Consider the following 26013-nt stretch of genomic DNA (forward strand, 5'->3'; position numbering starts at 1 on the left):
TACACTAGCTCAGCTGCTAGTGACCATTCTCTCACACTTGGTAATGCTGAGGGCAGTGATAACTAGTGGACTGCCGGTCCCTGACTACTTCCTGTGTGCTGGGCCAGTGTTAGGACATGCGCATGTATTTGAGAGCAATGCATCCCAGATCCAAGCCTTCTGCTTCCTTCCAGAACCATGCCCTTTCCTGACCCAGTAAGTCAAGAGGGAAGGAGAGAAGGACCAAGCCCTACAGCAGGATCAGACTTAGCCTGGAGAGAAAGAACCTAGTTTGGGGGAGGGGGATCCCAAAGAGTGAAACCACTTCCTGTGTTATAGCTAGTTCCGGTGTTGACAGAGAAGAGCTGAAGGGAGGTGGGGATGGAGAGAGCAGTGGGGCAGGCAGAGGGGTGACTGGGGCTCTGGAAATGAGGAGGCCGGAGTCTGTCCTTGTCAGGAGCCTGCTCCACCCTGCAGCTGGACTTCTTCCCAGTCCCTGTCCTCCCCTGGGGCAAGGGAGGTCAAACAAGCTGTCTGGGTGGGAAAAGAGAATGGAGGAAGTTGACAGAGATGGGCGGGGCCCATGGGGGGGCTGACCAGGAACCTAGCTTCCTGCTCAGTACCCAGGCATCCAACCCCCAGCTCACCCCCACCCCTTCCAGCCCCCATTCCCCTCAGGAACCCAGGGTTCCAGTCCTCCTCCCAAATTCCAGTCATCCCTCCCCCATCAGTGTCTCTCTCCAAGTCCAGGGATGGAGACTGAAAGACCCCAGGAAGAAGAGGATGGTGAACAGGTGAGCTGGGTGCCGGGGTGGGGAGGCCAGCACAGAGAGAAGGGGCATGAGAGGACCTAGAGACGGATGGACACAGGAGACTTGGAAAAGCTTGGTGACTGGCCTAGCCCTGTGCCCACTCCCCACATCTGACTGGAATGGACATGTCTTGGCATCAGGGTCCCCCGCAAGATGATCAGGGCTGGCCCCCTGTGAACACCACTCGGCCTTGGCGATCTGCTCCTCCCTCCCCTCCTCCTCCAGGAACCCGCCACACAGGTACCCCACCAACCCTAGGAGATCTTGACCCATCACCTACCCCAGTGTAGGCCCACTAACCACCATACCTGCTCACCTGCTGGTCCCTAACCTAGAGTCTATCAGCTTACCTGTCCCCACCGCTTGCTACACTACTCTGCCATGGCCTCTGGGTCTTAGCCCTCCTCCCTCTTCTCCCATAGCCCTGGGGCCCCGTTCCGGCTCCCTGCTCTCCCTGCAGACCGAGCTCCTTCTGGACCTGGTGGCTGAGGCCCAGTCCCGCCGCCTAGAGGAACAGAGGGCCACCTTTCATCCCCCAACAGCCCCCCCTAGCCTAGCCCCAACCCCACCTCGGCTTCTTGAGGACAAAGAACAGCTCTACAGCACCATCCTTAGTCACCAGGTAAGGCAGACATACTACACCACCCCCCTTGCTGGCCTTCTGTTTGAGCCCTAACTTCTTTCTCCCTAAAGCATATATCCTCCGTTGGCCAGCCCCAACTCCCTTCATCACCATCATAGATTTCCTATCTGCCCTACACCAACCCTGGTCCTCTTACCCAAACCCACCACCCGACCACCAATGCCCTCCTCTCCTTCACATCTCTAGTGCCAGCGGATGGAAACCCAGCGGTCAGAGCCGCCCCTTCCCCCCGGGGGACAGGAACTCCTGGAGTTGCTGCTCAAAGTTCAGGGTGGAGGTCGAATGGAGGAGCAAAGATCTCGGCCCCCTACACACACCTGCTGAGACCTGAGCTCCCCAACACTCGCTTCTCGCTGGGACTCAAAGCTGGGCCACCCCACATGTCCGTTCCGCTGGGGTACCAGAGACTGAAGACCCGGCTGATATTGCAGTATTTACCACCCACTTTCCCAGGGAACTGGACTTGGGACAAGTACTCTAACCTTGAGAATAAGCAAGGTAGGGTGGACGTAACTCCTTAAGACAGTCTCTATCCTGAGCTGTCAAGCTACTAAACAGGGTGTGAGGGCTGAGGCCTGCCCCTTCCTGCCTAGTAAGGAGGAAAAAAAGGAAAGATTAAGACAATCGCCCAGCACTAGCACCCCCAAGGCCCAAGGCGGAGGGGACCAGAGGCTGCGAAGCGAACCTCAGCCCCGCCCACCCCCCTGCTGCTGAGTCTGTCTGATGTTTTGGTTGTACGAATAAATATAATCCCCGTCTGGACTGAAGACTGCTATCTGGGGGTGGGCGGGTATGCGAGGTGGGTAGGTGAGACCCGGGGCGGCCGCGCTCCGCGATCTGGCCAGAGGCCAACTCCCCTCCCTGGCTGGTTAATTACCGGCTCATTAAGCAGCGGCTGGAGACCTCCCTAATCACCTCCCCCAGCCCCCCGTCTCCCGGTTTTAATTAAGTCGAACAGGGAGGGGAGTCATTAGAACAAGAAATATGAACCGCGCTGTCGGAGAACACTGCAGCGGCCCGAGCCCGCGCCACCCCGACGGTGAGCTCGGGACCCCGGGGGCCGACACCCCGCACCCCAGCGCCAGCGCGCCGGGCCCGGGGGCCAGCCCGGCCTCTCCGGGGCTGCCCGGCCGCTCCCCGCCTCCACCCGCCGCCGCCCGGCCTGCGTCTCCCCGCCCCCGGCTCCTCCCCGTTCCTCCTTCCTGCCTAGTAAGGAGGAAAAAAAGGAAAGATTAAGACAATCGCCCAGCACTAGCACCCCCAAGGCCCAAGGCGGGAGGGGACCAGAGGCTGCGAAAGCGAACCTCAGCCCCGCCCACCCCCCTGCTGCTGAGTCTGTCTGATGTTTTGGTTGTACGAATAAATATAATCCCCGTCTGGACTGAAGACTGCTATCTGGGGGTGGGCGGGTATGCGAGGTGGGTAGGTGAGACCCGGGGCGGCCGCGCTCCGCGATCTGGCCAGAGGCCAACTCCCCTCCCTGGCTGGTTAATTACCGGCTCATTAAGCAGCGGCTGGAGACCTCCCTAATCACCTCCCCCAGCCCCCCGTCTCCCGGTTTTAATTAAGTCGAACAGGGAGGGGAGTCATTAGAACAAGAAATATGAACCGCGCTGCGGAGAACACTGCAGCGGCCCGGAGCCCGCGCCACCCCGACGTGAGCTCGGGACCCCGGGGGCCGACACCCCGCACCCCAGCGCCAGTCCCCCCCGGCTCCTCCCCGTTCCTCCTCTCCTCCCCTCCTCTTCCTCCCGCTCCCCTCCCCCAGCCGCTCCCTCGCTCCCCCTTCTCCCTCCTCCCTCCTCTCGCATACACACCCCCGCTTGGGCCTCCTCTCTCTCTCTCTCTCTCTCTCTCTCTCTCCGGCTCCATTTTCTCCGCCGCCGGGGGCCGGGGTCTCCTGTGGGGGTGCCCAGGCGGCACCCCAGGTCTCCCCTTCAGAGCCGGGGTGAACCCCCGGAGGGAGCCGGGAGGCGGGCTGCCGGGCGGGGCCGGGGCGGAGGGAGCAGCGGCCCCGGCGAGTTTGGGGGGGGGAGTCACCGGCGGGGGAGGGGCGGGCGGGGAGGGGGCCTCAGGGCCCCCCCCAGCTATGGACGAGCGGCTGCTGGGGCCGCCCCCTCCGGGCGGGGGCCGGGGGGGCCTGGGGCTGGTGGGTGGGGAGCCCGGGGGCCCTGGCGAGCCTCCCGGTGCCGGAGACCCCGGTGGGGGAAGTGGGGGGGTCCCGGGAGGCCGAGGGAAGCAAGACATCGGGGACATTCTGCAACAGATAATGACCATCACCGACCAGAGCCTGGACGAGGCCCAGGCCAAGTGAGTGCCCCCACCCCGGGACCCTGCTCACAGCTCTGAGTCCTCTGCAAGCCCCCTCCCCCAGGGCCCTCTGTGCATCTGGCAACTCTTTTCTTCCCTTAGTACTAGTGGTCTCTCAAAGCTCGCTTTGCCCCTAGGCCCCAAAACCTCACGGAGGGAACCCCAGGTGGTCTCCTTCCCTCCTAACCTTTTGCTGACCCCTACACTCTACACCCGCCCATCTCCTGGCTCCCAGACTTAGAAACTGTTCTCCGCGACGGTGTCTTCCCTAACTATCCAGCTAGCCCACCCCATTCTCTTCGGATCCAGGATCTCCACACACTCCCTTCCACCGTGGTTGGGGCCTCCACGAGTCCTCACAGCCTTTCCCTCTGCTCAGCCCACACACTGTACCGAACTGCCAGGTAGGGGGGCACCCCCTCCAGGCCCCCTGCCACCTCGCACTGGACCTCTTCCATCTCAGCCTCTATTTCCCTTACTCCAGGACCTACCTAATCATCTTCATCTCTTCAGTCATCTCTAGATCCTTTCTCCGTCTTTTAGCTTGAACCATCTCCCTCAGCGGCCCATGGTGACTTTAGCTCCAGTGCCTGCATCTTCTGCTTCCTTTGGCCCAGCAGCTTCCTGGAGCTATCCTCCGACTCCATTCCACCCCCATTCCGACTGTCCCCCACCTTGTTCCCTGGCACCCTCTCCTCTCTCCTGGCCCTGAACTTTTTCTCCTCCTATTCTTGCTAAGGAAACACGCCCTAAACTGTCACCGAATGAAGCCGGCTCTGTTTAGTGTCCTGTGTGAAATCAAGGAGAAAACTGGTACGTGGGTGTCCCTCTGACTCACCTCTGGGAACTGGACTCTGCTCACCCCAGGGCTCAGAGTTTGACAGCTTGAAGCCCTGAGGAAAGTGAGACCCAGGGAGGCGGCTCCGAAGGGAATGGGAAGGAGCCACAGCCTGGGGGCCCGGTCTTCAAGAGACACTAGGAGGTTGGAACACTGGGTGAGGGGTTCCTGGGGCCTTAAGTCCACTTGCCTGCCTGCTAGGCCTTAGCATTCGGAGCTCCCAAGAGGAGGAGCCAGTGGACCCACAGCTGATGCGCTTGGACAACATGCTTCTGGCAGAAGGTGTGGCTGGACCAGAGAAAGGGGGGGGCTCCGCAGCAGCAGCTGCAGCCGCTGCAGCCTCCGGAGGTGGCGTGTCCCCGGACAACTCCATCGAACACTCAGACTATCGTAGCAAGCTTGCCCAAATCCGCCACATCTACCACTCAGAGCTGGAGAAGTATGAGCAGGTGAGGAGAGGAGGCTCAGTGAGTGAGAGGCTCTAGACTCCAGAAGCCTCCCCAAGCCTCAGGGCTCCTCACCAGCCCTCCTGCTCCAATAGGCATGCAATGAGTTCACAACCCACGTCATGAACCTGCTGAGGGAGCAGAGCCGCACTCGTCCTGTGGCCCCCAAGGAGATGGAGCGTATGGTCAGCATCATCCATCGCAAGTTCAGCGCCATCCAGATGCAGCTGAAGCAGAGCACCTGTGAGGCCGTCATGATCCTGCGCTCTCGCTTCCTGGATGCCAGGTGGGGCTCAGGGACCCCTGAGCCTGGCCCCTCACTACCTGGCTCCCTCCCATACCTCCCCGGGGCCTCATGGTGCCCAGCAGGGCACTATGATGATACTACCTCCTGGAGTTTGCTGGTACGCTCAGCACTTCTCCCCCTTTGCAGACGGAAACGCCGGAACTTCAGCAAGCAGGCCACGGAGGTCCTGAATGAGTATTTCTACTCCCACCTGAGTAACCCTTACCCCAGCGAGGAGGCCAAGGAGGAGCTCGCCAAGAAGTGTGGCATCACCGTCTCCCAGGTACTCGGGGGCCGGGGGCACAGAGTTCTCAGATGTCACTTGGGGAGGGGGTCCTGGAGAAAGAAGGGGTTCTGCCTGACCCTCTCTGCCCAACACTGCAGGTTTCAAACTGGTTTGGTAACAAGCGAATTCGCTACAAGAAGAATATTGGGAAATTCCAAGAGGAGGCAAATATCTATGCTGTGAAGACAGCTGTGTCAGTTGCCCAGGGGGGCCACAGCCGCACCAGCTCCCCGACACCCCCTTCCTCTGCAGGTAGGGCCCACTGCCACTCTAGCTGGCTGCTTTGCATGCTTCCTGTCTATGCAAGATGATAGCAAAGAGGACTTTTTGGTGGTGATGTGAAGGGGAGGGGCCTTTAGTGGGTAAGCCAGGGGAGGTTCACAAGTAGCCTATTCTGAGGGTGGGGCTGCTGTTCTCTGGATAATTTGTATTCGATCCACGTGCATCCCCAGAGTTAGCTTTCTGGAAGCTAAGGGTTGTGTTCATCTCCTGTCTACTGTCTGACGGTCCCCTGTACTTTCCTCCAAGGCTCTGGCGGCTCTTTCAATCTCTCAGGATCCGGAGACATGTTTCTGGGGATGCCCGGGCTCAACGGAGACTCCTACTCTGCTTCCCAGGTCTGGAGCCCCCCCCTTTTCTCTTATTATGTGCACGATGGGGGCAGGTACCCCACTGCACATGCGCTAAGTCAGGGCACCTGGTGAAGTCAGTTATCTTCTGACTTTAGGTGGGTTCTGGGGACCAGAACCAGATCACCAGGCTCACATGACAAGCACCTTTACCTGCTGAGCTATGTCTCTGGCCCCACCCCCAAGCATACAAGGCTTGTCTGTTCCATGTATCATGCCTTCCTTTGTGCCCTGCAGGTAGAATCACTCCGACATTCAATGGGGCCAGGGAGCTACGGGGATAACCTCGGGGGAGGCCAGATATACAGTCCTCGAGAAATGCGGGTGAGTGGACCACAGAGCCCGGCTGTCTCCAGCCTCTGGCTTTCACCAGGACAGAAGTGTGGTCCCCACACAGGGTTTCTCATTCTCTGACTTTCTCTTTCCCAGGCCAATGGCGGCTGGCAGGAGGCTGTGACCCCGTCCTCAGTGACATCCCCAACAGAGGGACCGGGAAGTGTTCACTCTGACACCTCCAACTGACTTGCCCCTCAAGGTCACGGGGCTGGGGGCTCCCACCAGGCAGCTCTTGAAGAGGACTTGGGCATCTAAAGGACAGACCCCGAAAGAAGCACAAAACAGAAGGGCGATGGGGCCGTGCTCTCCCCAACAAGACACAGTGTGGGGTGCTGATGACGTGGCAGGGAAAGTGGGGTGTCCCTTTTCCTTTTTTCTCTTTCCCTCACACAGGAAACATATCTGTTTCTCAGATCTCTCCCAGACCTGCACCAACACACAACTGCCCTGTTTGTCTCTGGACTCCCTATCTCGTTCCCCCACCCACTTATACACTCTGGAATCCCGAGACGTCAGCCCTGCCCGACCCAGAGATGCCAAAAATGGGGACTCCTGGACCGACACCCCCACCCCACCCCGTGCATCTCGACCTTCTGCCCCTCCAGACGGCTTTATTACCTCATACGCAGCTCATCTTAAACCAATAGAATCGCTCGGTGGACAAGAGTGTCTGACTCAGATATCTACCTCGGAGGGAGTTTCTGCTACTTTAGGAAATTGTTGGCTGGGCTTTGGAGTTGTTTTGTTTTTTGTTTTTTAGAAACCCTGAGATCTGTCTGTATTTTTTTTTTTTAATTGTTTTTTGTTGGTAGTGGTGATCCTTAATTTTTAATAGTTTGAAGAAGTAGGGATTTGGGTGTGTGTGTGGGTTGTTTTTTTTTTTTAAATAAACATACTGATTTATTTTTGTTTACCCATGTGAAAAGTGAGAGCCAAAGGGGCCTAGTAAGTGATCAAACACAGCTGGTGGCGGCTGCTTGCTCCAGGATTTTGCAGGACACCCTGTCCTCACCCTGGTCACTTAGGTGTTCTTAGCTTGTGCAGACAAATCTCTGCTGTATTGAAGTGAGCACCACGCCCTTCTAGCCTCCTGTCTTCCCCTCCCAATATCCTTTGGGCAAGGCTGGACTGAACTCAGTAATTTTGAAAAAGTCAAAAGGCTTTTTTAAAAACATTTTTTAACTATTTGCAGAGTGGAGAAGAATGAATGGGGAGGATATTCTTGCCAAATACGCTAAACATGGGCTGGGTGCTTATATGTGTATCTCCCCAGTTTCCCAGAAATGAGTGTTTCTGTCCATTTTTTAATCTCATGCCAAAATCGAGGGGGTGGGGAGAAGAGGGGCCACAGAACGCAGGTATGAGGGAAGGTTTTATGGTCTCAGCCTGAACCCTTCTATCTGACCCCCTCCAACATCCTCAGGATCTTCAAGACTGTCAGTGGGGAACGCCTCCCATCAAAGACCCAGGCAGGCTTGGCGGAGTGTGTCTAGAGGGTGGTGGGAGGCAGGGGCAGTGCTCTCCCCACTTGTAAACTTGTAGATTCACAGAGAAAAAAAGAAAAACTGCAGTTTTAAATAAAGAGATTTCTTTTTTCCCTGGGTTTAGTTGAGAATTTTTTTCAAAAAAAAAAAAAACACTAGGGACCCCCCCCCAAAAAAAAGAGTAATTCTTACAAAGCCCCAACAGGTTTCTGTCCTGTCCTCACTACGAAGATCCCAGGATGGCAACAGACCAGGTGAACCATGTTGTCTAGCAACCTGCCCCAGTCAAGATGGAGCTAGTGAGCCCTCTGCATGGAACTGAAGGAACATGGGCTGGGGGAAATGAGACCTTTGGCGTTGCACAGCCCTGTTCCAGAAGAGGCTGTGCCCAGAGGCTTGCAGCCCGGGGGTGGGGTGAGATTGCTGCTTCCAGTACCTGAAGGACTCTTGTCCCAGAGGCATGAATTCCTGACATTCTCTATGAAGGGACAAGATGGGAGATGGGGGGAGGGCAGAGGGTACAAGCTCCACCTAGGGCAGTGTCCACAGCAGGAAAGGGGGCAGACAGAACCAGGAGCCTGGGAAGGAAGCATGATGCCAACAGAGACAGCAGCTGGAGCCTGGGCGCTGGTCCTTGCTCTGTGGGGTGAGCCGCTCCCAGCCCCACTGACCCTCTCTTAGTAGTCCAGCTCCCCAGGACCTCCCTTCTCCCTAGACATTTCCTAGAGCCTGGGCACCATTTTTCAAAGCCCCTCACCCACCTACACTCATTAGCTCCACCTCTCCCCTTCTGCCCCTCTACCGTGATGCTACCACCCAGGAGCCGTGGTTGGTGGTCAGAACATCACAGCCCGGATTGGAGAGCCACTTGTGCTGAGCTGTAAGGGGGCCCCTAAGAAAACACCCCAGCAGCTAGAATGGAAACTGGTAAGCAGGACTCCCCGCTTGGCCACTCCACCTCAGGAGCAATCCTTGAGGATCCCCAGCACCCCTCCCTGTCTGGTCAGCCCTTCCCCAAAGGCTTTTCTCTTCTTGCAGAACACGGGCCGGACTGAAGCTTGGAAAGTCCTGTCTCCCCAGGGAGGACCCTGGGACAGCGTGGCTCGAATCCTCCCCAACGGTTCCCTCCTTCTACCAGCCATTGGAATCGTTGATGAGGGGACTTTCCGGTGTCGGGCAATAAACAGGCATGGGAAGGAGATCAAGTCCAACTACCGCGTCCGAGTCTACCGTAAGGGTTCCACAGCCTTGACTAAGTCACTTCTCACTTAAGAAAAAGCCTTCATTTACCCTTCGCCTTGACTCTTGGCCCTGGTTCCCATGCCTGGAGTGTGAGAACCTTCAAAAGGCAGCTTCTGATTGGCCTTCCCCTCTAGAGATTCCTGGGAAGCCAGAAATTGTGGATGCCGCCTCTGAGCTCACAGCTGGTGTCCCCAATAAGGTACAGAAAAACAGAAAATAGGAAGGGTATTTGAATACAGTTGTGCGCCTACACACGGCATCGCACAGAGTCAGAGGGTGAGGTCTCCACTCTTTTCTCCAGGTGGGGACATGTGTGTCGGAGGGAAGCTACCCTGCAGGGACCCTTAGCTGGCACTTGGATGGGAAACCCCTGATTCCTGATGGCAAAGGTGAGTGCCTGGGTGCCCTTGTACCCACCTGCCTTCTCCCTAATATTCTCCCACACACTTTTGGGAGTTTGACTTTGCCCTACCCACTACAGGAACAACCGTGAAGGAAGAGACCAGGAGGCACCCTGAGACGGGGCTCTTTACACTGCAGTCAGAGCTGACAGTGACCCCAGGCCACGGAGGAGCCGACCATCCTACCTTCTCCTGCAGCTTCTCTCTGGGCCTTCCCCGGCGTAAACCCTTGAACACAGCCCCCATCCAGCCCCGTGTCAGGGGTGAGTAGGGAGGGCGGGCCTAGCCTGGCTGTCTGGGAGGCAGGGTCAACCCCAGGGCCGTCAGGCCTGCTTCCAGATATGATGATGGACCTCATGCCCATCCCCACCCAGAGCTTGTGCCTCCAGAGGGGATTCAGCTGCTGGTTGAGCCAGAAGGTGGAACCGTCGCTCCTGGTGGGGCTGTGACCCTGACCTGTGTCATCTCTGCTCAGCCCCCTCCTAAGATTCACTGGATAAAGGATGTGAGTGGCCTGGAAGGCCTGAGAGCTGGGCTGAAAAGACAGATTGTGTGGCTGTGGAAATGGAGAGCCGAGGGTGTGTGGCCAGGGGGGTCTTAACCATCTCCTCCCCCTTTTCCCACCAGGGTTCACCCCTGCCCCTTGCCCCCAGCCCTGTGCTGTTCCTCCCTGAGGTAAGGCACGAGGATGAGGGTATCTACAGCTGTGTGGCCACCCACCCTAGCCACGGGCCTCAGGAAAGCCCTCCTGTCAGCATCAGCGTTACAGGTAACCAATCCCTCCCCAGATCCGGGGACCCTGGGGCCGTGGCGAGGGTCACAACACTCTCCCTACCCTACTTGGACCTGATCCCACCCCTCCCTCCGAGCACTCAACACCCAGGCCTCCTCTGCTCCACCACAATCCTGTCAAGAGAGAAGTCCAGCCTGCCCACTAACTGAAGGGAGACGCCATTGGGCCTCCCACCAGACAGCCCCACCCAAGCTCAAGCCCTCCTCATACTACTCTTTGTCTTCCAGAAACAGGCGAGGAGAGGTCAGCTGCAGGTGAGGGACTGGCCTAAAGTCCGAGGGAAGCCTAGGAGTGCCACATGGCACTGGGGTATAGTCAGCAAGGAAGGAGTGGTGTGTGCTGGGGCTGTACCTTCAATCTTCCCCGTGTCCTTACAGGCTCTACGGGTGGGTCCGGGCTGGGAACGCTCGCCCTGGCCCTGGGGATCCTGGGAGGCCTGGGAATAGCCACCCTGCTCATTGGAGCCATCCTGTGGCGAAAACGGCAGCCCAGAGGAGAGGAGAGGTGAGTGAAAGACACTGGACCAGGGGCTTCCAGGCAGCAACTGAGAGCTGTCGGAGTGGGCTAGAATACTGTGCCTTCTCAGGAAGGCCCCGGAAAACCAGGACGACGAGGAGGAGCGTGCAGAGCTGAATCAATCAGATGATGCTGAAACTGCGGAGAACGGGGCAGGAGGACCATAGGAGAGAGCCAGGCAGACCTTCACCTTCCTCCTGGAGCTGTGCTGGCCCCCGACCAGCTCTCCCATGTACGATCCCTATTCCACCTCAATACACTTGTACAACCAGAGCCCACCTGACCCCCGCTGAGTAAACACCTGACACATGTCTCCTACTCGTTGTCTGTGTGTAAGAGAAGCAACCTCACCCCTGTATCCCTGGGAGCCCTGCAGGGGAGGGGCTCATCCATGCATCCCACTGTACCTAGTCAAGCTGGGCAGGAGAGGTACCTGTCCTGGAAGAAGGGAAGGACTGGGAAGACTTCCCAACAATATATTTCACCTTTGTTTTTTAATTGAATTTGTAATAAAGGAGGTAGTGAGGGGTGGAAAGGAGACATTTAAGAGTCAGAACTCATATTAGACAGTGGGAAGAGAAAAATTAAATTAAGTCAACAAGTGGAGGAGTCGGGAAGAGCCCACCTTTAAACATCAAATCAAGAAACCTGGGGGAAGCAAAGGATTGGGACAGAAGAGAACTGGGCACCTGTCTTAATCTGTCCTCCAGGGTGGGGATTGACTGTGCCACTGGACCAGCAGTACAGAGCAGCAGGCACCCCATCCTACGCAGACTGGTCACTCCTCCCCACGGCCTCCTGAAGGAGGCTTTGGCCAACAGAGATAGTCATGGAAGTGAGGGGGGTGCTCCAAAAGCAAGGAAGGGCCAGCAGGGACCCCCAATACTGATTCTCCTCTAGCTAGAGGTGGGCAGGGTGGAGACACAGCTCAAATACTGAGCAGCCAGAAAAAGAAGAAGATGGCGAGAAACAGGAAAAGGGAATCTTGCCAGCTGGAGGCCGGGTGTCCCTGTCCCAGATCCACACCTGTAGGAGAAAGGAAATTTCAAAAGCATGCTTGCAGGCCAGGAGAGGGCCCTGGCAGGAACCGGGGGAAGCTCTTACCTGCACCCCTGCGGAAAGGCTCGTGGGCATTGAACACGGTGGTGAAAAAGCCAAATGGAAAAGCACCAACACCAAACGAGAAGTGAAAGCCCCCGGCATCACCAAATGGCTGGAACCCCTAGGGAGGCAGGGGAGATCAGGGGAATCCACAGGCTTTGGCACCAGAGGGACACAGCTGGACAAGGAGACTCACCCCTCTGCTCTCTGGAGCTGGTCGCTGGCCCTGGGGGCGGGGTGGAGTTCTCAATCTGAGAGGAAGAAGAGAGGGAATCAGCACCTCTTCAACACTCTCTCAGGACAGAGGTTCAACTTTGCGTCCACACTGTGTCCAGTCTCCCACCTGGGATCCTGGGGCTTCTGGCTCCCTCGTCCATAAAGAGGGACGACATTCTCCCTGCTGATGCCAGCCTTACACACGGGGCACTCTTGCCTGTCGGGCCGCGTCTCCAGCCACTGGAGAGAAAATTGGAAGTGTTTTCAAATACCAAGAGGGTCTTGGAGCTCCTCAGCCCTCCCCGTTTCCCCGTTCACCTCATGAACACATACCTGGTGAAGACAGGGCCAACTGGATGGAGAAAAGAAAAAAGAAAAAAAAAAAAAAAAAACCAGGTCAAACTACAGAGAAGAGCTGCAGACCCCAGACAACAGACGCCCCTTCACCGGTCTTCCAGGTATCGCCTGCTACATTGCTGTTTCCATATTTTCTACAATCTTCCAGGTATCGCCTGCTACATTGCTGTTTCCATATTTTCTACAATCTTCCAGCACACTTCCTAACGTGATTTCTCCAACCTCTCTCATCTCAGTACCTAAAGTTCCTCCCATCCTCGACACATTCGATCCGCTCTTCTGTCTAGCTATCTTTCTATCTACACACACACACACACACACACACACACACACCTCAATGTGGATCCATATCTCTAGACCTTGCCCTCCTCCGACGAGGGGCACCTCCCTTAGACTGGAAGTCTCTCTCATCTGTTTTCATGTCAACAGCTGGGTAGATCTAACGGGGTACTGTGGCTCAGGCCTCACCAGCACGGACATGCAGTGTCGCCCATTCCCCATCCCACCTCCACCTTACAACATGCCACACATGCACCAGCTCTTAAGACGCTCCGTTCCAGACATCTCATCTACACAGACGTGATTCCACACACACACACCCCACACACAGACACCCCAGCAAAGACACAAGTGCCCACCTCGGGCCTTCTGTGTGTGTGTGTGTGTGTGTGTGTGTGTGTGTGCAGGGGGGGGGCACATGTCCTCGGGTCATCGGAATAACTGCATGGCCCCGCTCCCGGCCTCCCCATCACAAAGAGGAGCCCCACCGCCTCATCCCACGCTCCTGACTCGGATTCTCACCAATACAAGTGGCCACACACGCTGACCACAGCTTCGCGAGCCGTCTCCAGACATATATTACATTCGAAGGTCGCGCCCGCCCCGCCCCGCTCGCGGCTTGGCCCTTCGGGGCCCCCGTCCTCTTCTTCTGCTGCTGCCATGGTCGAGTCTGCTTCGCCCCCACGTACCCCTCAGTACCCCTAGACACACACACATATACACTCACACACAGCACACACACACACACACAGACACACACACCCCAACAAACCAGGACCGCCTTCTGCCCACGATCGTTGGGCAGACTTCAAGGTTTTCTCATTACTATTGGTCGAGATGCCTGCCAATCATACAGGAGTCAAAAGACAGGATGGAGCTAAAGAGTGGGGGCGGGAAAAGGGGGTCCTACCCTTGCACGATGATGATTGGCTGACAGAGCGTCAGTCACTCTGCCGTGCCAAGGGATTGGTAATAATGCGCTCGGCTAGGGCGGCTTTGACTCGTCTGTGCAGCTGCCAGTCATAACCAAAGCTCTGAAGGGATTGGCTCGGGCCTACAGAACCGTCCACTATGAGCCCCTTTCTTTCCTTCTCTTCCGCTTTCGAAGAATGTCCGGGTTCCTATTGGACTTTAGAGCGTTTGGTTCCTAACCAAATGATTGGCTGGAACGACACGGGGGTGTGGCTACAGGAAATGAGCACGCGCAATAAGCGGGTGGGGGGGAGCCGTGGAATGGGCCAACCCGACGAAAGCTGAGTCGGCTCCAGTCCCCACCCCTTCAACTCTAGTTTGTCGCCATGGCAACCCCTCCGCTATTGGCGGGGCCCACGGTTCAAAGGCCTTGCTTAGCTGGGCTTCATCCGGGTCTTTCGACCGAGGCTCTCTCGGTTTGATTGGGCGGTTTGCTGAGCCGCTGATTGGCCGAGCCCTCGAGAGCCGGTGCTGCGCTCGGGAAAAGAGGGCAGAAGTACCAGGGTCGCGGGGTTCAAGATGGCTCCGGCCTTCTTGGGTGACGTAGCGGGCAGAGCCTGGGTCCGCCCCCCCGTCTCCGGGAAGCCAGGAGCGGAACTGGGACTAGCCCGACGTGTGGATGGTGCGGCCGTCGGTCTGCGGCGCTGGCGCTAACCCAGCGCTCTCGGTTGGACGACTCCGCCTCTAGGTGATTCTCACAGCAGAACCGAGGCAGAGCCCCCGCCCGCGCCGCTGTCATGTGACACAGAGGTTACAGCGGACCTCAGCTCCGTTTAAGCCTTAAGAGCAGGAAGGGTCTGGTTCCACCTCGTCATGAGCGGCAGGATGGAGTAGGGCCGCCCCTTCCTTGTCACTTGCCCTGCAGAGCTTTGGATCTCTTCCCTGGCTGGACCTCTGAGAGCTTGGGCCCTTTCAGCAGTCAGTGACCCATACTGTGGCACAAGACGCAGAATTAGGTAACAGTCCTCCCACTAGCGAGGGCTCTTCCACGCTGTGTAAACTCATTCAGGGCAAAGGTGTCCAAGGGCGGGAGACAAACAGACTCAGACTGTCCCAGCGCCTTGATAAAAGTGCCTGTGTGACTGAGGAATAAACGAAGGTGAGAAGCTGGGGCTCAATATAGGGTAAGCGAAGACTGGAGGACCGAAGAGGTTCAGATACAGAAATGGCGCATGTGGAGGTAGAAGTGATGGACCGGTCCAGACACGAAGAAGAGGGCAGCAGGGAGGGCTTGGCCAGCAGGCTACATGGTTCGCCCCACCATTTCATTCCCCCGAGGAAGCAGTGTTTTATTGTCCAAAGTCTCGCTGTTCTCAGGCTGGCCTCAACTCAGAGATGCTCCTGCCCCGGGCTCTCAAATGCTGCTGCTGTTACAGGCGCACTCCACCAAAGCCAGCAGCTGGAGTCTGCTGGGGGAAGGGTTGGCTCAGGCTGCGTGCATGAGGGAATCAAAGTACTCAGCAAGCAAGCACGCGGGGAGAGAAGGGCCCTTATCTTTAAAGGCCAAAGGTGGGTGGAGGAGATGCCGGGACAAAGAGCAAGTGGACAGAAGGCTGGAGAGCTAGGCAGGGTAAGACGGGGGCCTGGGCAGAAAAGGAGAACCTAATGCTTGGCTTTGGAAGGTACTTCACAAACATTGGTTTATGGGGACCGGAGAAGGGACGTCTGGGAATCCCGGCGTCGCAGGGCTAAGCATGGCAGGCAGCGGCCAGCGAGCGTGTGAACGAAGCTAGGCGACGCCGAGGACGGAGAGCGGGGAGCCGGGGTCCCAGGCGCTGAAACTGGCGGACCCAGCGCTGGAGCCAGCTGCCTGCGGCCGCGAGTCCCACTGGGCTCCCCCGGGGCGGGGCCAGCGAGAGGCGATTGGCGAGGCCCGCTGCCCATCATCGCCCCCCACTTCCTGGCCAGCCCCGGAAGCCAGCGGGCGCTGGGAGGGGTGGGGGAGATAGCGGCGGCCGTGGCCCGGGCCCTCCGAGAGCCGGCGGGGAGGGAGGGTGTTGGGGGCCCGGCCCCCCACCGTTCCTACCGATATGGGCCCAGCTTCCCGCTCCCACCACCCCTCCATCGGTCGGGGCTAGGACATCCCCAACTCCTGTCGCCCCCTTGGCACCGACACCGAGACAGAGATCCAGCCGCCGCCGCCGCCGCCGCCGCAGCCTGGCTGGGGAGGGGGTCCGTCCCCCAGGCCCCCCGCCCCATTGAGGTGTGGGCGGGAAAGGGGTGGGAGCGGGTGGGAGGAGGTCGCCGGAAGGGGCCGGGGTGGGCAGAGATGGGGCTGCGAGGGCCGTCTGGGGACAGGGTTGCCGGGGAGAGGGGCCTGAGCGGAAGGACGGGAGCGGCCGGGGCCGGGGACGAGCTCCGAGGTGGAGGGCTTGCCTAGAGGGCCAGAGCCAGGTGAGAGGAGACATGGGAACTCCGAATTTTGCACGGGGGTGTGGACAAGGGAGTCTTGAGGGGGGACTCCTTCCAGGGTTCGCAGCCCCTCCGCTGCGTCTTGGCCCCACATGACTTGGGTGGCCGTGAGAAGGCCAGGACGCTTCCCAGGAATGCTGTCTGTCAGGCACCCGTTAACCTCCAGGCACAGAACCACTCCTTTCTCAGCGGCCTTCCACGTTGGGGTAGACCCTCGCTAACACACAGCGTCCGGTGGGAGGCCGTGTCTGCCTTGGTTCCGAGTGCCTTTGACAGGTTGAATTGCTTGTGTGCAGCCGGCTGCTGCTGTGCAATCCATAGGCTGGAGGGAAGGACGTCGAAACACCCATCAGTTCAGTGGTCCTCACACTTCATGTGCATGTTTGTGTTCAGTCTGTGACATGCTCCAGTGCCAAATGCATGTGAGGGCTTGGCATGTTCCACCTGCTGGATGCCTCCATATCCCCTGCGTGCTTTGTTTTACATGCTTGGCTTCAGCTTGACTTGTTTGAGCTCACAGGTGCTCATCCACAGTTCTGGAGTGGGCAGGGTGCACTGTGTGGGATCCAGTGGCTTAGCCCTGTTGTGATCTCAGTAGCTTGTTTTCCTCCTCCATGAGGTTCTCGCCACAGATCTACATGCCCTATGATGTGACAGGTTGATGTGGTATAGCATGTACTTCTGGTTGCACCTGACATTTATTTCATAAAATTTGTCATTGTGACTGATGTGAGCTATGTGCTCATTAGCCCATTTGACATTACAATGTGTTTATAAATCTTCAAACATTCTGTGTAGAGATGATTTCTTCATTCGACCAAGTGTTACACAAGTATTACTTGTTCTCCGATTCCCCCAAGGCATTTTTTTGTTGTTAGACTTTGAGATAGGGTATCTCTGTGTAGACCAGGTTACCCTTGAACTCATAAAGATCCACCTGCCTCTGCCTCCTGAGTGCCACCATGCCCAGCTGAGATTTTTTTATTATCTGTGAGGGTGTGTGTGTGTGTGTGTAATCCCTGACTTTCTTCCTTACATGCATGTGTCACCACACTTAGTGTCCCGAGCGGCACCATCGGTCTGCTTTACTTTGCCGACCTCCTGACTCGTCTTCACATGTGTTTGTCTCCATGGGCTGTACAGTCTGTGTCACAGCTTAAGACAGGTCTGTCCTGCGGTGAGCCAGCCCCCAGTGTCTGTGTTTCTGTGCGGACCATTGTCTGTGCCCCACTTTTTGCACAGTCGGCACATAGTTTATGACTAGCGTGTGGTGGTATGTTGATCCCCCTCTGTGTGCTGAGACGACATAGTCATACTCTGTGCTCGGCTTCCCTGTGGCCATGTGAGTTGCTGTGAGGCTTGTCACCGGTGTTTCTGGGAGATGACTTTTCCTACCTTGCCTGCGATTAGACCTGGCCCTCTCTGGCCTGCGAGCTGCACTCTTTGGCCCAGCATGTGAAAGCAAAACACGAGAGCCGTGTTCCTCCTACTAACTGATGAGTTGTGGGCACGCCTGCAGCCTTATAATCCCAGATTTACTGAGCGCCCACTGAACCTGCTTCTGTCTGGGCATGGACAGAAGACATAACCCTTAGCCTGTAGTTGCCTGGAGGAGATAAGCACAAAAGGCCAGTGAACTTCTACCCACAGTGTATTATCGATATCAGTAGTTCTCAAGCCCAGTGTAGAGCAAACTTACCTGGAAGGCATGTTAAAATACAGGCTGGCCCAGTGCCCAGGGTTCATTATGCCTAGGTGAGGCCCAGAAGTTATGTTTCTATGCCTTGACAACCAGTGATCATACAAGGTGTGGCCTACACCATTAGTCCCAGCATTCAGGAGGTGCAGGCAGGAAGATAGTCACAACCAGTCTTGGGATATTCAGGGATGTGCTGGAAATTTGTAATGAAAACCTGGGCCTGGGAGGTTGTGAAAGGCATCTGAAAGGTGGCTCTGAGCTGTGCAAAGCAAGAGGAGGTGGGGCCTGCCAGCCACAGGGAACAGTATAGTCAAAAGCATAGAAGCGTGAGGACTTGTGCAGATCTGAGGAAGGGATCTTTTTGGAGATGGGGCCAGAGATAGAAGCACAAGTCAACTTTTCAAGAAAGGCCTTTGGGAAAGAGAGAAATGCTCAGATTCAAGTCTCGGAAGTCTGTCTGGTGGCCGTATGATGAGGAGTGGGGGGCAACACTAACCTCATGCAGTGTATAGCTCAGGGAATGAAGGTGCTGGACGGAACAGTTTAGAAAGCCTGTTGTTTGGAGTTCTGGGGGATCGGGGTGGGCTCATGTGTCCTCCTGGGCCATTGCAGTTTTAGGAAGGGAGAGCCAGCCTTTGACCTGCTTGGAGAGACAGGTACAGAACTCCCATTTTATCAGCAGGCAGTGGGACAGAGTGGAGGGAAGAGGAACGCCCTGAAGGCAGGTTCTGCACACATGCATCTCCGGAAGTTCCTTTACTCTGCAGGGTGACCTGCCTGCCCACATTGCCTCCAAGAAGCTAGAAGGAAGGAAGGGGATAGCCGGGCTTGTCTGTCTGTCTGTCTGTCTGTAGAAGTGCATAGTTGTGTGGGGTGTGGGGTCATCAAGGACTCCACTGCAGGAGAAGAGATTTTCCTAGCTGTGTACTTATATTCCTTCATCTGTCACTGGGTATGGTGGTAAATGTGTGTATGTGTGTGAGCATATTAGCCTTTGTACGCCTGAGATTTTTTTGGATCTCCGACTTGTTCCATGGTGCTTGTCAGTCACAGTCTCCATGTCTGGTGTGTGTGTGTGTGTGTAAGTAACAGTATGTAGTAGGACTCAGGATGCTTAGGTCGAACCTAGAAACCCTGCTGAGGAGCTGCTTGGCCTCAGGTCAGCTCTCTGCTCCCCTGAGCCGTTCCCAGTGAAGCCAACAATGATAATTGTGCTTTGTAACTATGAGGTGGGCCGTACATAGCGTTTCACATTCTAAATAGACAGCACTGTCCACTAGAAATAAAATGGAGCCGCTCTTTAAACTTCTGGTAACCACAATAAAAAAAGGTAAAAAGAATCAGTGAAGCCCGTTTTGTTGGTGTACAACTGAGGCCGACAGAGCCGGAAGGAATGGGTAGAAAACAATCAGGTTCAGTGCTAGTGCTCTTTCCCAGCATGCACAGGGTCCAGCCCAGAGTGGGATGTTATTAATGGGACATTTTTACATGTGTGCTTTCCACCCAGAATCCTCAAGAGTCTGGTGTGCACTTCATATTCCCAGTCCCTCTCCATTGGGAGTGGACAGTACAGGGATAGGACTGTCCATCTGCAGCAGGCTGTGGTGCCTCGTGCCTGTAAGAGATAGAGAGGATGACTGTGAATTAGAGACCAGCCTGGGCTACAGAATTCCAGGTCAACTTGGATGCGAAAGAAACTTTGCCTCAAAAGACATAGTCCTTTCCAGCCACAGACGTTAGCTGTGTCTTTCCTGTTCCCTTCTCACGCACCTGAGTGTTGTGGGTGTTTGGGGCTCTTGTCTGTCTGTATGCAGAGTCCTGGAGCTGCAGTGGACAGTGATCTCAGGCTGGGTTCCCCCCTTCTACCTGGTTCCTCTCACCTGCAGGTGACCAGAATGGAGCTGTGGCCCGGGGCCTGGACGGCACTGCTGCTGCTGCTGCTCCTCCTGCTGTCCACCCTGTGGTTCTGCAGCCCCAGTGCCAAGTATTTCTTCAAGATGGGCTTCTACAACGGCTGGATCCTCTTGCTGGCCATACTGGCAATCCCTGTGTGTGCTGTCCGAGGACGCAATGTTGAGAACATGAAGTAAGGGGCTGCGGGCGAGCAGTGGTCGGTCCTGAGGGAACCCAGGGTGAGAAGGGAGTGGAGGGTTTGCCGGAAGAAGAACTCACACAAATCCAGAGACGAGGATGGGGGGCGGGGACTGCAAAGACGACCAGGAAGTCAGTAGGTAGGCGGGCGCAGAGAGACAGGCATGCAAGTAGGCGTCAGTGGATCCCACTGGGCCCCCTTGCCATGACCCACAGGATCTTGCGTCTGCTGCTGCTTCACATCAAATACCTGTATGGGATCCGAGTGGAGGTTCGGGGGGCTCAACACTTCCCTCCCACACAGCCCTACGTTGTGGTCTCCAACCACCAGAGCTCCCTCGACCTGCTTGGTGAGGCTTCATCTCAGGGCCCCGTCATTTAGCTGAGCCTTCTTTTCTGACCCCCAACACGTTTTCCTAGAGGCCCTAATTCCCCTCCTCTTGAATGTCATCCCCCTCCTCAGGTCTCCTCTCCCTGGGGTGGGTCTGCCCTCGGCAGGTGCATACATCTGTAGTCAGCTTTGATTTCTCAGGCCTTCTCCAACCCACTCCTCTGCAGTTTGTGTGGGTGGCGACCTGGAGTGGGTGTGGTACCTGCTATGATCCTGCTTATACCCTGATCTGTACCTCATCCCCACCCCTGCCAAGGGATGATGGAGGTGCTGCCAGATCGCTGTGTGCCCATTGCCAAGCGTGAGCTACTCTGGGCTGGCTCTGCCGGATTGGCCTGCTGGTTGGCAGGAGTCATCTTCATTGACCGGAAACGCACGGGAGATGCCATCAGTGTCATGTCTGAGGTGGCCCAGACCCTGCTCACCCAGGATGTGAGTCTTCCTGAGATGGGAGATTTGGGAGGTTTGGGGGGTTAGGGAGTAAATGGTTGGGAATCACTGATAGTGGTATGTGTCCTCATTAGAGCATGGCAGCCACTGGCCCTCCTTATGTGTGCTCTTCTGACCTCTTTCCCTCAGGTGAGAGTCTGGGTTTTTCCTGAAGGAACAAGAAACCACAATGGTTCCATGCTGCCCTTCAAACGTGGCGCCTTCCACCTTGCAGTACAGGCCCAGGTGATCACTGCTGTCTGCCCACCAGCCTCCAGCACCCCACTTCCTTCCTGCCCAGGACGTGTGCACTCACCTGCTTTGCCTCTTCCCAGGTTCCCATTATCCCCATAGTCATGTCCTCCTACCAAGACTTCTACTGCAAAAAGGAGCGCCGCTTCACCTCGGGTGAGCACGCCTGCCTGGGGGCTCTGAGCAGGTCTGGGGAGGGTGTGGCCAGAAAGTTCGTGGGGTGCTGAGGAATGTACCTGGGGCAAGGGGACCTTAAGTACCCACTGGACATGCCAGGTAGGTAGGACCAGTCTCCCCAAGAGAGACTGTTACAGTCTGGAAGGGAAGGTGAAGCTGGTGTATGCAGAGCTGACCTGATAACAGCTCTGAACACTGACCGCACATTGGAATCGTGGAGAGAGGCCTGGACAGGGGTCTGAGGATTTTGTCAGCAGCTGCCGAGCAGAGCAACGGTCATCCTGGTGTACAGGAGAGACCCAGAAGGTGGAGGAAAGGCGTAGCGGGATTGCACTGCAGTTGGCTGAGACCCAAGAGTGTCTGTCGGCCATGACGCTGTTCCTCATCCCACCAGGACGATGTCAGGTGCGGGTGCTGCCCCCAGTGCCCACAGAAGGGCTGACACCAGATGATGTCCCAGCTCTGGCAGACAGAGTCCGGCACTCCATGCTCACTATCTTCCGGGAGATCTCCACTGATGGCCTGGGTGGCGGTGACTGTCTGAAAAAGCCTGGGGGAGCGGGCGAGGCCCGGCTCTGAGCTTCTTCCCACCCTCCCCATCTTTCTCCCACGCCTCCGCCCCAGAGCCTGGAGCAGGGCCAGGCCCTCTTCCTGGGTCCCCACTCCCTACTTTCCTTTTGGAATCTTCAAGTTTTGAAGTGATTATGGATAGAGCATCACTCCATGTCCTTCCCCACCCCACCCATGGACTTTCCTGCGTGGGTACAGTCTCCACTCTGATCCCCACCTGCCATCTTGTCTTGTGGGACAGTTGCCTCCCCTCATCTCAAGTGGCTCATCGGATACACAGGTGGGGGACATTCCATCCCATCCCTTCCCCAGTGGTCTCTTTGTGGCCTTTTCTCCCTCCCCACCCCACACTGGACAATGGACTCATCTGTTCTGTGGAACAATCCATCCCTCACCCCAAGTCCACAGATTGAGTGGGACCATTTGCTAGTGAGGATTCCTCATCCTGTGGCTGGAAGCTGAACCTGAACACTCCTCACCGGCTCACATGGGGAACTTCCTCAACACTGGCACCCTCAGTGGGGCTGGGCTCTTCTAACTCAGAGGTCTCATCCCTGCCCATGCCAGGGGCTGAGCACACTCCAGATGCCAATTTCTACTTCCCCCGTCCCCTTGGTAGAGGTCTTCAGGGTCCTGGCCTGGCACCATCTAACCCAGTTCTGGAGAGGCGGACCCTAGAAGCTGCTCTCTGCTCCCTGGGGCCTTAGGGGAAAGAACCTGAGCCTGGTGAGGGAGAGGAGGGCGCTTAATTTATTTCTCTTTCTTTTGAGGTACCTCCCTCTCTGAGCCAGTTTTCACTTCCTCCCAGTGGCACTGGCCACTCCCCCGCCTCTCACTCTAGACCCATTCCTAAGACCCAGGAGGTAGGCTGGGGGCAGAAGGAAAGGGTGGGATCCAGTTTTGTGTGGTTGGTTTTTATTATCTGGGTAACAGCAAGCAACTGAGAATAAAGAGAAAGAGAGATCTGGGGGCTTTCTGTGGCTCCTTGTGCCTCGGTGGTCGATACCCCTGTCTGCCAATCCCAGGTAGCAGGCAGTTTCTGTGTAAATTAGGGATCCAGGCTGCTGCGGGAGTTCCTTGTCAACCATGGAGGCTTGGGCCCAGGCTGTTGTCCTCACAGGCACCTAGTTCAGGCTGTTGTCCTCACAGGCACCTAGTTCAGGCAGAGAGGCAAGGTGGCTCTGGTCAGGAGGGAGTGGCCCCACCAGTCACCCAACAAGCAAGGATACCAGGGAATGGGGTCCTGGGAGTAAGGACTGGGAGGGTTTCAGGAGGGAGAGGCCGAGTTGACGGCGGCGTGTCTTCAGTTGTGGAGGAGGAGCAGGGGGACTCACAGGCACCCAGCTTTTCCTCAAGCAGCAACACCTGGTCACTGAGGGACTCGATCCTGTCACCCCGGCCCCAAAGCTCAGCCACCTGTTCCGGCTGTAGCTCCTCAGGCGGCATGGGCAGCACTGCTCGGACCCAGGCCCCAGCCTGTGTGGCCCACTGCAAAGGAAAGTGGTACCTCAGGATTCTGGCAAGGTCCCGGGTGCACTTGCCCCCCTGTGGCTCTGCCCCCTGCTCGCCTGCTCCAGCCGCTCCAGGCGCCCACGCAGCTCTGCGACCTCCCACCTCAGGGTTCGTTCCTCACGTTCCGCTTCCCGAACTAGGACAAAGGAGACTGAGCATGGCCTAACCTACTACAGGGACCCAGGCCCACCCCGCGGGCGTCCCATACCCACCTGCCACGCTGAGGATGCTGGCACTTGTTGAGGATTCTAGAGGCCCCCCTGCACAGGCGCGTCCATCCGGACCCAGAACCAGGGGGTGTGGACAGCTGCACGTGAAGCTGCCCAGGGTGTTCTGACAGCCATGAGAACAGAGGGTAAGGCTGGTCCTGCATTCATCGACGTCTAGTTACCAGAAAGAGGAGGGGGCTGAAGCGGGCAGGGCGCCACAGTGGGTGGGGAGATCCCAGCAACTGCCCCCGTTGTTATGGGCGACCAGCCTTCTTACCCACGCGGCAGTGCTTCCCTCCCCAGCCTGGGGCGCACTCGCACTGGTCCGGTCCAGTGCAAACACCTCCGTTAAGACAAGGCTTGGAGCAGATGGCTGGGGTACATTTGAGAGGAAAGAGTTGAGACCCGGATTCAGTGCCAGCTTCCCAGAGCCTCCCACAAAGGCCTCAAGTCCCAACCTCACCTTCACAGGTGAGAGCTCCCGGATGTGGCTTCTTCCAGCCCTGGCAGCACACTACATGTGTCTGCCGTACCTCCCGTCTCACCTCCCTCCAGGCCACACGGTAAGTGGTCCTAGAACACAGAGCCGGGTCAGGATTCTGGGCACCCATCCTGGGCTTGGTTCTTGGGATCCCTTTGAGACCTTGGAGTCCTCGGGCTGGTCTTACCTGTAGGTGCTGCATATGCGTCTCCCAGCACACAGGGTCAGATAGGGCTTGTAGACCGGCTGGCTGTAGGACTCGTTGTAACGGAGCGGAACCACCAGTGTCTGGTTGGAGCAGACACCCAAACTGCAACCATGCCAGGGGTGGAGGTGGGAGACACTGAGTGTGGCTGGCCCTCAACAGCCTTGAGTCCCTCACGCAGCTGCTGAGGCCAGGTGCCCATGGCCTGGCCTCTTGCCCTCAGTCTAAACTTTGAGTTTTGTTTGGCCTCCTACTAAATCTGGCCCCAGCAGAGACCTCACCTTGCCCCTCCCCCATTTGCTGTCACCTTTGTCGGAAAGATCTTCCTCTGGCCCCCTGGCCTGACATCAGGAGCAGGAGTGAAAGCCCGGTTAGGACAGCGCAGAGCTCAGCCCTGAGCCCCATGGTTCTTCCAGATTCCGTGGGCTGCAGACAAGCAGTTACTGGAGACTCTTGGCTTCTCCCTGGCTTCTCCCGCCTCAGCCCTCCTGAAACAATCTACTGAAGTCAGGATACTCACTCTTCTAAATGAGCCACTCACAAGGTCTACAGCGACCTGTACATTTTTAATAATGATCTGCTCAGCCAGGCTCACCCTACCCCAGAGCTCATGGCCAGCCTTCCCACATAACCCTTCTTAGTATGCCCCCTTGTAACTGTAGCACCCTATGCCTTACACAACCCAAGCATATTAAAGACATTTCTACCACCGTTACTCTTACACCATCACGTACACCCTAGACACACACCCTTCACTCAGGAACCCCCTCCCAGCTCATACCCACCCTAAGGTTCAGTAACCCCAACTATTCCCACCACCCTCTCCCTCTCCTCTCCCCACCTGTCTGCCCGTCCAGGGAGACAGCAGCACAGAAGACCCCGCAGCAGCCGCTCAGACTGGAGTGGGCCTCTCCAGCGGGCCAGAGGCAAAGGGGCGGGCCCAGACAGCAGCCTCCCTCTCCTGCCCCCTCCCACAAGACTCCCAGTCTCAGGCTGGTCCTGTCTTCCTCACACTCCTCAGCCAAGCTCAGAAGGACCTACACAACCTTTGGAGGCCCCCAAACCAGAAGTTCCTGGCTCTAACAGCAACCAACACCCACCCTTCCACCTAACAGACTGTGGGAGAATGTGGGGATGGGAGAGGGCAGAGCCAACGCAGGGGCAGGTCACAGCGAGCAGGCAAGATCAGCTGAGGGAAGAAAGCAGTTACAGAAGGGCAGGGCCACCCAAGGCACCAGGGAAAACTGCCTCCGTCTCTTGATGGCATTTATTGGGGGCTGGGGGCACCACCCCCAAGCCAGAACAGACAGGGCCCTATTGTCTCCATCCAAATTCTTCCTCCCAGGCAAAGGGAGACTGACTGTACAGCCCCTCACCCAGCCCTGGCTACAAAGGTCAAGGGGACGTGACACATGTGCAACCTGACCCTCAGCCCCCTTGTCTAGTCCGGGGGTGGCAAGCCAATTCTACCCATGGGGCTGAGGCCCAAACCTCCAGAGCCCGGGGCTCAGCCCCCTAACCCTAGGCTGGGACAGGAAGGGAATTGTCTTCAGCAGGAAAGAACCCGCAGAGAGTCAGGAACCTAAACAGAATGGGCATTGAGAGGACGGAAACACCAAGGGGTCCCCACCCCCACCAGGCATCTGGGCACCCAGGCCC

General features: G+C 57.0%; 6 protein-coding genes across 14 annotated transcripts; 4 read left to right on the top strand and 2 right to left on the bottom strand.

The window, feature by feature from the left end:
• Positions 1 to 308: 308 nt before the first annotated feature.
• Gpsm3 (G protein signaling modulator 3) lies at positions 309 to 2196 on the top strand. The gene is made up of 4 exons (XM_036167132.1): positions 309 to 773; positions 932 to 1031; positions 1214 to 1413; positions 1621 to 2196. The coding sequence occupies exons 1-4, from the start codon at positions 732 to 734 to the stop codon at positions 1756 to 1758; spliced, it is 480 nt and encodes a 159-aa protein (XP_036023025.1). The 5' UTR covers positions 309 to 731; the 3' UTR covers positions 1759 to 2196.
• A 1016-nt stretch (positions 2197 to 3212) lies between these two features.
• On the top strand, positions 3213 to 8166 carry Pbx2 (PBX homeobox 2). Of its 2 annotated transcripts, XM_036167131.1 has the most exons (10): positions 3688 to 3744; positions 4054 to 4148; positions 4484 to 4557; positions 4784 to 5031; positions 5124 to 5314; positions 5462 to 5597; positions 5699 to 5852; positions 6129 to 6217; positions 6467 to 6553; positions 6659 to 8158. In XM_036167131.1, exons 3-10 carry the CDS (start codon positions 4509 to 4511, stop codon positions 6749 to 6751), a joined length of 1047 nt encoding a protein of 348 aa, XP_036023024.1. In that variant the 5' UTR covers positions 3688 to 3744; positions 4054 to 4148; positions 4484 to 4508; the 3' UTR covers positions 6752 to 8158. The 2 variants fall into 2 exon arrangements, with proteins under 2 accessions (XP_036023023.1, XP_036023024.1); XM_036167130.1 differs by lacking the exon at positions 4054 to 4148 and having other exon boundaries at positions 3213 to 3744; positions 6659 to 8166.
• Positions 8167 to 8211: 45 nt separating this feature from the next.
• Ager (advanced glycosylation end-product specific receptor) lies at positions 8212 to 11301 on the top strand. 2 transcript variants are annotated; one of them, XM_036167942.1, is made up of 11 exons: positions 8212 to 8695; positions 8870 to 8976; positions 9088 to 9280; positions 9426 to 9490; positions 9593 to 9680; positions 9773 to 9955; positions 10067 to 10197; positions 10320 to 10461; positions 10713 to 10739; positions 10863 to 10989; positions 11072 to 11301. In XM_036167942.1, exons 1-11 carry the CDS (start codon positions 8362 to 8364, stop codon positions 11166 to 11168), a joined length of 1494 nt encoding a protein of 497 aa, XP_036023835.1. In that variant the 5' UTR covers positions 8212 to 8361; the 3' UTR covers positions 11169 to 11301. The 2 variants fall into 2 exon arrangements, with proteins under 2 accessions (XP_036023835.1, XP_036023836.1); XM_036167943.1 differs by having other exon boundaries at positions 11076 to 11174.
• A 175-nt stretch (positions 11302 to 11476) lies between these two features.
• Positions 11477 to 13775, bottom strand: Rnf5 (ring finger protein 5). The gene is made up of 6 exons (XM_036167940.1): positions 13477 to 13775; positions 12652 to 12670; positions 12446 to 12558; positions 12299 to 12353; positions 12106 to 12223; positions 11477 to 12027 (listed from the first exon to the last, which is right to left on the bottom strand). Exons 1-6 carry the CDS (start codon positions 13614 to 13616, stop codon positions 11930 to 11932), a joined length of 543 nt encoding a protein of 180 aa, XP_036023833.1. The 5' UTR covers positions 13617 to 13775; the 3' UTR covers positions 11477 to 11929.
• A 629-nt stretch (positions 13776 to 14404) lies between these two features.
• On the top strand, positions 14405 to 22915 carry Agpat1 (1-acylglycerol-3-phosphate O-acyltransferase 1). Of its 3 annotated transcripts, none has more exons than XM_036168211.1 (7): positions 14405 to 14614; positions 19924 to 20123; positions 20345 to 20478; positions 20776 to 20951; positions 21099 to 21194; positions 21284 to 21356; positions 21772 to 22915. In XM_036168211.1, exons 2-7 carry the CDS (start codon positions 19933 to 19935, stop codon positions 21954 to 21956), a joined length of 855 nt encoding a protein of 284 aa, XP_036024104.1. In that variant the 5' UTR covers positions 14405 to 14614; positions 19924 to 19932; the 3' UTR covers positions 21957 to 22915. The 3 variants fall into 3 exon arrangements, with proteins under 3 accessions (XP_036024104.1, XP_036024105.1, XP_036024103.1); XM_036168212.1 differs by lacking the exon at positions 14405 to 14614 and adding an exon at positions 14668 to 14882; XM_036168210.1 differs by lacking the exon at positions 14405 to 14614 and adding an exon at positions 15829 to 16129.
• Positions 22675 to 25898, bottom strand: Egfl8 (EGF like domain multiple 8). 5 transcript variants are annotated; one of them, XM_036168209.1, is made up of 9 exons: positions 25196 to 25898; positions 24662 to 24780; positions 24337 to 24459; positions 24132 to 24241; positions 23946 to 24041; positions 23672 to 23842; positions 23516 to 23595; positions 23282 to 23435; positions 22675 to 23100 (listed from the first exon to the last, which is right to left on the bottom strand). In XM_036168209.1, the coding sequence occupies exons 2-9, from the start codon at positions 24757 to 24759 to the stop codon at positions 23072 to 23074; spliced, it is 861 nt and encodes a 286-aa protein (XP_036024102.1). In that variant the 5' UTR covers positions 24760 to 24780; positions 25196 to 25898; the 3' UTR covers positions 22675 to 23071. The 5 variants fall into 5 exon arrangements, with proteins under 5 accessions (XP_036024102.1, XP_036024098.1, XP_036024101.1 ...); XM_036168205.1 differs by having other exon boundaries at positions 24662 to 24842; XM_036168208.1 differs by having other exon boundaries at positions 24662 to 24852.
• Between the last annotated feature and the right edge of the window lie 115 nt (positions 25899 to 26013).

The sequence above is a fragment of the Onychomys torridus genome, chromosome 18 (genome assembly GCF_903995425.1).
Source record: "Onychomys torridus chromosome 18, mOncTor1.1, whole genome shotgun sequence".
Classification (NCBI taxonomy): domain Eukaryota; kingdom Metazoa; phylum Chordata; class Mammalia; order Rodentia; family Cricetidae; genus Onychomys; species Onychomys torridus.